At 30.9% G+C, this 11,196-nt stretch overlaps 1 protein-coding gene across 1 annotated transcript in view; it reads right to left on the bottom strand.

Annotated features, from left to right (window-relative positions):
- Positions 1-242: 242 nt before the first annotated feature.
- LOC109058061 (F-box only protein 15-like) overlaps positions 243-11,196 on the bottom strand; it is a 37,646-nt gene continuing 26,692 nt past the window's right edge. The window contains exon 11 of the mRNA XM_042714239.1: positions 243-885. Coding sequence (XP_042570173.1) covers positions 868-885 — 18 coding nt within the window. The 3' untranslated portion in view covers positions 243-867. The remainder of the gene's footprint in view (positions 886-11,196) is intronic.

Here is an 11,196-nt window from a genome sequence, read left to right as displayed (position 1 = left end):
TTATGAGTTTTTTTCTTTTTTCTCACAAAAAAAATATGAATTAAAAAATATTGAATAACAAAAAATAACAAAATACAAACAAAAAATAAAAACAAAAAAAAAATAAAAAAAAAAAGAAAAAAAATTGTTAAAAAAAAAGTCACAATTCTAAGAAGAAAATTGTAAGATTATTTTTCGCAGTTAGGACTTCTCAGAACTGCACATTTATATCACAATTCTGAGTTTATGTCTTGCAATTCTGAGATTATATTCATGCAATTCTGAGTTTATACCTATTCTCAGAATTGCAAAAAAAAGTTGGAGTTTGTCTGTAGGGAAGGAAATCTGTGTCCTGAGGGATTTAAATGATTGTGGGTTGGTGAGTTGTCGACTGGACTGACAGAGTGTTGTAATTTATATCCCTTAACAGCCATGCAGAAAGAAGCATTAGAGTTCATTTCTATTCAACAGGTCTTATCTCGGAGTCTGATTAAAAGCTGAAATAAGGGAAGGGAGGGTAAGAGAGAGGAACAGGGCTGTATTACCATGAACAGATGAATAATGCAGAGCGGCCCTGTCAGCAGCACTGAACATGACAATACGTTTGTTTCCTCCACACTAAAAGGATCTGACAAGTAAATAAGAGCTGTCATTAGGAGGTATGGCCAGGTTAATAGAATATATCTGACCTCAGAAGCTTCATATCCTCCTGTTTAAGTGCTCTCAGAGACTCGGACTGTAATTCACATTACAAAAGTTGCCCGGACACGCCACTCCTTCTGCCATTCTGGAACACGCACTGATGAGCCGCCCATGGATGGATTGATGTTTTTAGCACAGGCTGACTGAGGACTGGCTCATGTATTTTCCTGGTTCTGTTTTGCCTTTTTATCCATTATTTCTTGTCTGTGAAAAAAATTAAATTAAATATCTAATGAAAATGTTACAATCAATATATTTTGCTAGAATATAGTATGCTCATATGCTATATCATGTTTTTGCCATTTATGCTAAAGTTAAAAAACTGTATTTATTTCAATAGAAAAGAGCATTAAATCTGTATAGGCTATATTAGACTGATTCTCTTTATATTTTTCTCTTTAGTCCTTGATTAATAAATTTACCCAATTTACTGAAGTGGGTTTGAAGTAGTGTTTTCTACTGTCCCCATGAAAAAATAGTCACAGAAAAGCCTTACATGAGGAAAGCAGAACATCTGCATCAGCTGTCGTAAATGGGAGCTAATTAGCTCCCTCAACCTTTCATTTCCGAATAGCAGAAGCCCCATCATTAAGTCTATTTAACCAAGTCACAGAACCATAAAATGAGAAGGAAAATGAACATCAGAATGATTCAAATGCTTTTCTGCCTGTAAAAGAAAATGACTACCTTTATTTCACCTACGTGTATGTGTTTGAGTAACTCTTAACACAAAACAATACGCACACAAATTTACAGTAACATTCTGCCTTAGTGTGCATCAGACCGGAAATCATGTATAAGAAACACTGGAGATGAAACACAGGAGTGTTGCTGAATATCCATTACAGACACCAGCCCCACCATAAAAACAAAATAAATGTGTAAATTACTAAATCCTTCCTCTGCTGCCCTATTACTTATAAAAAAAGACATGAGTCAAAATATAAAACTTCCATATTTAAAACTAAAGGGATGAATCAGCCAACCCTGAAGTGACTTCTTCATTATCCCTCCACGTCTTAATTGAATCATTGTGGCAAACAGAATGAAAAGCTCAGACACCTCATTTAATTTACACTGCTCTGAGAATAGGCCAAATTATCAGAGAGGTCTAACGCTTCACTGGACCATCTTTGTTTGTTTCTATTTTTAGGTGGCCTAATAAAAGAACTTTAATGGTTTGAATATTAAAATGAATGGCACAATTCTGTGTGGCAGCTTAGAGTGTTGGATAAAGGGGCCACCAAAAAAATGAATCCAAATGTGCCTCTATAAAAGCTGCTCTCTATAAAACACATCGGCCAAAGAAACTAATAAAACCTCCAAATGTAAACAAAACAATCATTTTGAGCAGATGACATCTGGGCAGGTTGGCTGAATGGATGGTGTTTTATTATATGTGGTAATAAAAGATCAAATTACAGTGGACACAGTTTGTGTATGTTCCACACAAAGTAGTTTCAGTGAAGTCTTGTGTGGCTGGATGCTGCAGGCCTCTGACAGGGACAAACAAATGAAGTGGCTAATGATGTGTCAGAGAGAAAAATGCTGAGTCATTTAACGCCTGGCACAATGAGATCCCAGAGAGATTACAGTGATTAAGAAACTCAGCCGGACTAAAAGGCTCATTACCGGAAGTATGGCAAGTTTATCTGGCCATGGCATAATACTGAATTTACTTATCAAGTGCTTGGTAAAAATTGTTTCTTAATAGGAACTAAACAACGTCATTCCTCTCATGAATCTTATGTCATAGACAAGTTAACATATAAATAATACATAATAATACATATATTTTTATATAATATTTTATTTATTGTATTTTAAATTTTAAAATATTGTAATAAGTTTATTTATATAGTTGTCTCTGACTGTGCAAGCACATCTTGTATAAGGATCTGCTATTGTTTTTTGTTTGTTTGTTTTTTATTAGCTGTGCAATAAAATAAAGATTTGGGAAGCTGTATCCAAACAGAAAAGCTCTATGATAATAATAATAATAATAATAATAATAATAATAATAATAATAATATATTTAAAAATTATTATTATTATTATTATTATTATTATTATTATTATTATATAACTGCTAACACACACTACTACTATTGTTTTTTTGTTTTTTTTTGGTTGTGCAACATAATTGCTAAAGACACACACACACACACACACACACACACACACACACACACACATATATATTTGTGCATTCTCCTTCAGTTTAAATGTGCTTGATGTTTTCACAAATTGACATATCTCTACAGTATGGTTATTGATTTATCAACCAAGGAATAAACAGAAATTATCTTCATAATATAGAATATTGTACTGAGTCTCAGTTTTTTATATGTTCAGTGTTTTATCTTTAATAAGGCAAACATATAAGGAAAATAACCAAAGTTTTGCAGTTTATTGAGGTAAAGATATAAGGAAAATAACCATTGTTTTGTTGTGTGATCTATCATCCCCCAAATTTTAATTCTCATTTAAAAAAAAAAAATGAATTTTCTGAAATGCTTTCTGAATTAATTTGAAGTTATGTTAAGATGATTATTGTTGGAGATTTTAATATTCATGCTGACAGGGTGAATGACTATGCAGCTGAAGAATTTTTAAATATATTCAGTTTAGTACAACTTGTGTCAAGTTCTACGCATAGTCATGGTCATACATAGGATTTGGTTTTTAGTCTTGGATTGGCACCTAATAATTTTATAATAGAGGATAGTGCAATATCAGCATTGTTTTAATGTTCAACTTGCTGTAGAAAGAAAAAAAATGCTTCTTATTTATCTTGTGTTATTAACACTGAAGTTTTTGATAAATTTTCAGAAAATGTTAGTGTTTTAACGGATGACTGGGCATATGATGCAACTACAGTTGATCAGTTGAATGATTTTTATTATCTTTGTTCTTCAATATTAGACTCAGTGGCCCTAGTGAAAATATAAACAAGGTCATTAGCAAATCATATACCATTGATAAATGAGGATATTCATATGTTAAAGAGAAATAATCTGAAAGCAGAACGAATTTGGAAATCTACTAGACTTTTGAGCGTTGTAAGGGTTTATTGGTGTCTTTTAATAAGACAGGTAAAGCTGTGAGATCTGCTTATTTTTCTAATTTAATTGAAACCAACCATTACAATTCTAGGTTTTTATTTAATGTAATTAACGATTTGCCTAGTATTGTGTTGAGCCCTATAGGTTGTAGATATTTTATGTAATGTTTTTGTGGACAAGGTCGTAAATATAAGGGCTTCAATTTCCCCTACTTTTATGCAATGTGAGGATAATCCAAGGGCCGGATTCACAAAAATCTTCTTAAGAAATAAATTAAGAAATTTCTTAACATAAATTCCACAAAGTTTGTAAGAATATTCTTAAGTGCAATTCTTGAAAAATTCTTAAGTTCTCAAATATATTCTTAAGAACATCTTAATTTTTTTCTTAAAAAGAAAACAACAGCCGTTATCTGAATAAATACATGACGCACTGATAAAATCACACTATAGTCTTTTTGCTCTTCCTGCAGATTACCCACAGACTTTATAAAAACATTACCCTAATAATCATAATAAGCACGCACACTATTTTCGTGGCGAGTTTGACTGACGCTCAGGTTCACGTTTTTAATGCGGGGTGTTTTTGAACAGTTACTTGCTTGTCTCATAAAATAGCTTGTCTCAAACTGCAGCGATATGTTTCATTAATTTTTGTGTTGAGTTCTGAGTGAACGCCACCGGTATGTGTGTCTGCACTTCTACAGCAAATGGGTCCTGCGCATTCATATGCGCTGAATACCCCCAAAGATTATGCCGTATTTACAGTATAAACTAAAATTAAAAGCGTTCAATTAAAGCTCCCTATAATCTGACTCGTTTTAGAGTTGGTACTGAGTTTTGAAGTCAGCAAAAAGCAGCGTCACACATAATCATCGCTAATCATCATGACCGATTGTGTTTACATTAACGGTCATCAATCCTATGTATTATATGTAGCTGCTGTAGTAGTGCTAATATGTATTTTTATAAAAAATCCCTAATCCTGTAGCTGTTGTTTGTAATGCTTAAATAATAACAATTCATTTGAAATAACCCAATAAATTAATTAAATAATTCTTACTGTTTGGGATAATTTAAGACAAGTCTGGGGCTGCTCTAAATTTAAGAAGTATTTACGATGATTTTTAAGAAGATTCTTTTCAAGAATTTGAATTATTCATAGGTTTTGTCTAAGAACAATCTTACGAAAAAAGATAAGAATATTTGTAAAATGCGATTTTTTGGGAATACAAAATTTGCTTAACTTTTTCTAAAGTTAAAAAAATAAGAAAGAAACGAAACAGTTAAGAAGAAAATTTCTTTAAGAATGTTTTGGTGCAACAGTCCAGTTTGTAGGGAGGTATTGTTGGATTCCTTTTCACCTGTATCAGAGCAGGATATTTGTGAGATGGTGCAACAGTTGAAACCTTCTAGTTGTTTTAATGATGTGGTTCCGGTAAGACTGTTCAGAGAAGTGGTTGGATCTGTAGAGTTCTTGTTTCTGGATGTGTTCCAGAGGAGCTAAAGATTGCAACGGTCCAACAGCTCCTGAAGAAGCCTTCATTAGATCCTGCAGTTGAAAATAATTATAGACCTATCTCTAAACTACCTTTTATTTAAAAAATGATAGAAAAGACAGTAGTGAAGCAATTGCTGAAGGCGGCCGTAAATAGAATAATATTTTTAGAGACATTTTGATCTACTAATAATTAATAAAAATAAACTTCTATTATATAACTAATCAAATAAGAAATTATTATTGATGGCAGAGGATGGCTGCGTGAATGTTTCAGTTTTAGTTTTGTTGGGATTGGACTGCAGCTTTTGATACAGTTGACCATTCTATTTTGATTATAATATGTTGAAACACATGGGTTGGGGTTTCGGGGACGCCGTTGGATGGTTTGTATCTTATTTGTCAAATAGGACATTTATAGTGTCAGTTGCAGATGAAGTATCCAAACACTCTGAAGTTGTATGTGGATTTCGGCAGGGATCCTTTTAGGACCAATTTTATTTCCAATTACATGCTTCCATTAGGTGCTCTAATCCGAAAAAACCATCATATAAATGTTTCACTGTTATGCAGATGACTTACAGTTATACTTATCATTGAGTTCCAATGATCTGAATAGTCTTGCCCCCAGTTTCACAGACAAGGCTTAGTCCCAGACTAAAATGCAGGTTTGAGCTGCCTCAACTGAAAATATCTTGCTCTGACACATCTTAAAGTATGTCAGTGCCATTGATCTTTGTCAAGATTCACACCTGTAACGTTTTCGTTTCTTCCAAGACATTTTTGTAAAAGCTGCCTTAAATATCTTAATTTAACTAGGCCTAGTCCTGGCTTATAAATTAAAATTGGAATTTTTAAATTAAAAAAAATTGGGATTTAGACTTAAAAAATGGCTTTTAAACTTTCTACAGTTAAATACTGAAAAAAACAAAAAAAAAACAAAGTGATAATGGTCAGAGCTTGAGTAAAAAAATAGATTGAGCTTGCTCTAAAATAGTTTTTTTTTCCTGAATATTAAGCAGGTAGTAAGAAATTTGGGTGCTTATTTTGACACTAATTTAAACTTTGAATTTCATGTCAAGAAGTTGGTTCAGTCTTGTTTTTATCAGTTAAGAAATATTTCTAAGGTGAGACAGTTTTTGAATTTTTATGATAAAGAGAAGCTTATTCATGTTTTTATTTCTTCCCGTCTTGACTATTCCAATGCCTTGTTCTCTTCTTTGAATCATCATATTTTATCGTGCTTACAATTAGTGCAGTATGCTGCAGCCAGATTATTGACACAAACAAAATTATTTCATTATATTACACTGGTTCTATACACTTTACACCTGCTAACATTATAATATAATTAAAGATTTTAAGATTTACAATTAAAACTTAAAACTTTAAACCACCTTTGTATTTAGCTAAACAGCTGAACTTCTGAGACTGTACGAAACAAGGAGATGTCTTAGATCTTCTTTTAATGAATTGCTGGCAGTTCCAAGAACTAGATATAAAACAAAAGGAGATAAGGCATTTGCAGTGAGGGCTCCAAAACTTTGGAATAGTTTTGCCAGTGGATATTAGATAATCTGAATGTGTTTCTCTTTTTAAATGTTGCTTGAAAACATACCTGTACAGATGTTTTTTTTTTTTAAATATTTTGTGATGTTTTTGTGTATTTTTGGGTTTGATATTTTTTGCTATATCATATATTGTTTAGAGCTCTTCATAAATGTATATCACATTATTTTTTTTAGCTTTAAAAGTATTATATAAATAAAATTTTACTTACTAATTTCTCTAATGAAAAGCTGAAACAATGAAGGAGATTTAGTCTTGGACGGTTGTGATAAAACAAGCTTAAAACTATTCTTGGACGGTTGTGATAAAACAAGCTTAAAACTATTAATAACAAAATTAATAATAATAATAATAATAATCCATTCATCACACACTAACAAATAATAACAACTATTTATATAAATAATTATAATGATTTCTACAAATAATAACAAATAACATATTACTAGCATACTGTCTGTTTATTAGTACTTATAAAGCACATATTAATGCCTTATTCTGCATAATAATAATTATAGTAACTAATAAGCAGCAAATTAGAAGTTTATTGTGGCAAACTTTGTAGTTAGTTTATTAATAGTGAGAACTGTTTCCCAAACTAAAAAATGCACAAACAAAAAAAAATACACAATAAAGAAACTAAAAAAAACATAAACACCAACAAAAATAAGATACAGAAAGATATAGAAAGTAAATAAAATAAACATGTAACGTACACAATTCTGTTTTTTATATAAAAAGGTAATACTAACAACATATAAATAATTTATTATCACAAGGACAATCACACCATTTACATACAATACATTCAGACCAAAACCTGTTTTATGTCAGTGCAATAAAAAGGGCAAGGCTTTCACCATATGAATAATTTATTACATCCTAAATTCTCAAAGGCTTTACAATATAAACATAACCATCATTTGCCCTTGGTTTGACAGCAAAATGTCATCCATGTCCATTTTAGACTGATTAATATTTTGTGTGTATGAATATTCAGCTTATATATTCATATCACCTACAATATATACGTCACAGGCAAATAGCATGCAACTGTATGTATTTGAAGTCATAAGGAATTTAACCTCAATTGGATTGCAAGTTTCGCATTTTTAAACTTCCTTTAAGACTTGATCAAAAGAAGGTGATTTTGGAAATAACTTAATTAGATTTTTTTTTACCTTCAGCGTCAACTAGCAGGTGGTCTTTTGAACTCATAACCTGAGGATGAATGTGCTGCTGACATACACTCTCCAGTCAAGGTTACTGTGTTTGTCTATCTAGCAGAAACAATTATAGTCATTTTGGATGCTACAGTATATGCCACCTGACTGAAGCAATTTTCTGGTGTGGGATTCTGATGGAAATGAGACTGTTTAACTGTTATTCCCTAACACATAAAACACTGGACGCTCTGCAGGATTCATTGATAATATTAGCTGCACTTCGCCATCAGTTCACACAAAGGCAATAAACAATATGATGTTATCCTTCTACCAAACCAAGAAACAAAAACCTCATGAGGGGCTTTGATGACACCACATGTTTATGTCCCATGTTCCAAAGTAAAAACAGAAAGATACCTTTTCCATTCTAGCATCTTATTTAGAACCTTTACATAAAGCTGTTTATTTAGACTAATGATTCTCATTGCAAAATATATACCAAAAATAAATAGATAAAATAACAAAAAATTAAAAAATTAAAAAATAAAATACTGAGCTCACCCTAAAAAACACAGATACCATATTAACTAAATGAGAAGATCTCTGCCCAGGATCAGTTCTGCCCTCAGACCTGCTTTAAGATAAATGGAATCTAATGGTTCAGATATTGCATAACGCACCTAATTAATAATAATACATTCAGAAACATATTTAAGCTAGTAAGGATATTTCTCACTCGCAAGGGCACTGCGCAGGGCAAATGCATTATAACAAACATAAAACAAGATCGCAATAATTTCATACTTGTGTATTCGTGTCCATAGTTGTAGTAAAATATTAATATCCTATAAACTCTATACACAAATAATATTTGCACCACAGATTGCTATGCTGAACTACAGCTATATTTCTCAGAGAATATTCACTGCTGGGTTTAGCCGGGGAAATTCAGGCTTCAAGGTATGTTAGATTCAGCTGATTCGAAAGTTGTGACCTCTAAGGTTGTGATGAATCCTTGATAAGCAAAACATAATCAAGCATGCAGTCATTATCATAGATCAAATGCACTGCCGCATTATTTACACATGGCTGCAAGGGGCAACATCCTTGTGATTCAGGATCTGATGGATATGCCTTTGAATACTCAACTCACAATGAGCGAACACATCTTTCTTCTTGACTGCACAACAGATATGTTTGTTTACCTGTCTGCAGTTTTGACCAATTGTGTAAACAGCCAGAATCATTAATCTTGTGTGTACTAACGTGTGGCCAGCATTCTGAAACTGGACCAACACGAAAGTCGAAAGAATTTTCTCTGAATCAAATATTTAAACGAGACGAACAAAACTATTTGATAAAATTGATTTTAAGTGGAACAGAAATATCAACATCATAATTTTCTGTTGATATTTCTGAGATATCAATATGTTTTTCCTATTTAAATGAAGTCATACATTTTATGCAATATTGTGTATTTGTTTAAAAAAAAAAAAATTTGAAGTATTATATTATATTATATTATATTATATTATATTATATTATATTATATTATATTAAATAAGCAGATCTATGCATTATATTATATTATATTATATTATATTAAATAAGCAGATCTATGCATTTAAGTGGAACTAAATTCGCAATCCTCAATCTATAAAGCACAAGCTTATTTTTTTTCTATCATATTATATATTATATGTATTATATATAGATAATATGCCTAAACTTTTAATAATTACTTTAATTTATTAATTTATATATTATATTATATTATATATATTATATTATTATATTATATTATATTATATTATATTATTTATATTATATTATATATAGATTGTTTTTTTCTTCTTCTATTTAGCACATTTTATTATTTTTAAGTAATAATTTCTATTTGTGTTTAGTAAAATAAAAAACATAAAAAATCCAATCAAAAAATCAATACAAAAAAAATATACTATACAACAAATATATTTTATAAGTAGGTCTGTACATTTAAATGGAACTAAAATGATAATCATGAATCTAAGTGCAAGCTTAGAGAAAACAGCCGACAATGGCAACACTTGAAACTTCCTTTCAAACTACAGTATACACATTCACCTTGGCTTAGCATAACACTGACATGGTTCATGATGCATGCAACCAAACAGCGGTGAAAATTCATATAGGAGAGTGTTGTCAGCACGACGGACTCCAAACTAGCAGGAAATTGAATCCAAACAAGCCCTGAGATGTTTATGGTAATTCACAGCCATCTGCTGAAGCATTTCAGCTTAAAGACCAAAGAAACAAATGACCCAAAGACAGCAAATGTTCATTATCATAAAGCCAGTGGCATATCATATGCAAGCTAATGCCATAAGGCCCTCATCAGCATGAAAGAGACTATACATGCATCACAATGTCAGCTAAAATGGCCAGTGACTTAGGGACTATGAGCATATAACATGACAGCACAGCAAATACGAATGGTAACAGGTATTATGATGGAGAAGGCAAAAGCACTGGAAATGTGCATGATAAATGGGACTTGATTGCAGACACAGAGAGATTTGAAAATGGTTTGGGAGCAGTCAGAACTGACTATGGGAAGGAGGAAACCATTTATAAGCCTCTAAATGAAGACAATCCATGTGTGCAACAGCTCTGATTTTATTAAACAACATGAAAGACTGATAGAGAGAATGCTGCTCTGCCTCTGAGGTGCAGGCCAGATATTCCTTCCTGAATTCAGAAACAAAAAGAAAAAAAAATCCAATATTCTCTTATGCAGTTCTACTTCAAGTAAATTTATCTAGTTCTAATGGACCATGTATTTTATAGGATGTAATATATATATATATATATATAATATATATATATATATATATATATATATATATATTATCTATATATATATATATATATGTATATATATAAAATAAATATAAAATAGCAATAATATAAATATATATTATTGCTATTTATTATTATTATTTATTATTATTATATATTATTGCTATTTATTATTGCTATTTATCTGTTTATTTATATATTTTTATTTATTTTGCAATGTAGAAGCAAGTGTCTTTAGTTTTCTTGTATTTCAGAATAAACTGTTAGCATTTATTTAGTTATTAATCTTAGTTCATGTTAATTTCAACATTTACTAATGCATAATTAAAATAAAAAGTTGTGCTTGTTAACATTAATCAATGCACTGTGAATGAAGA

The sequence above is a fragment of the Cyprinus carpio genome, chromosome A24 (assembly GCF_018340385.1).
Source record: "Cyprinus carpio isolate SPL01 chromosome A24, ASM1834038v1, whole genome shotgun sequence".
Lineage (NCBI taxonomy): Eukaryota > Metazoa > Chordata > Actinopteri > Cypriniformes > Cyprinidae > Cyprinus > Cyprinus carpio.
Note: the sequence above shows the minus strand (reverse complement) of the source record. Positions and strands in the feature narration are given on the sequence as shown.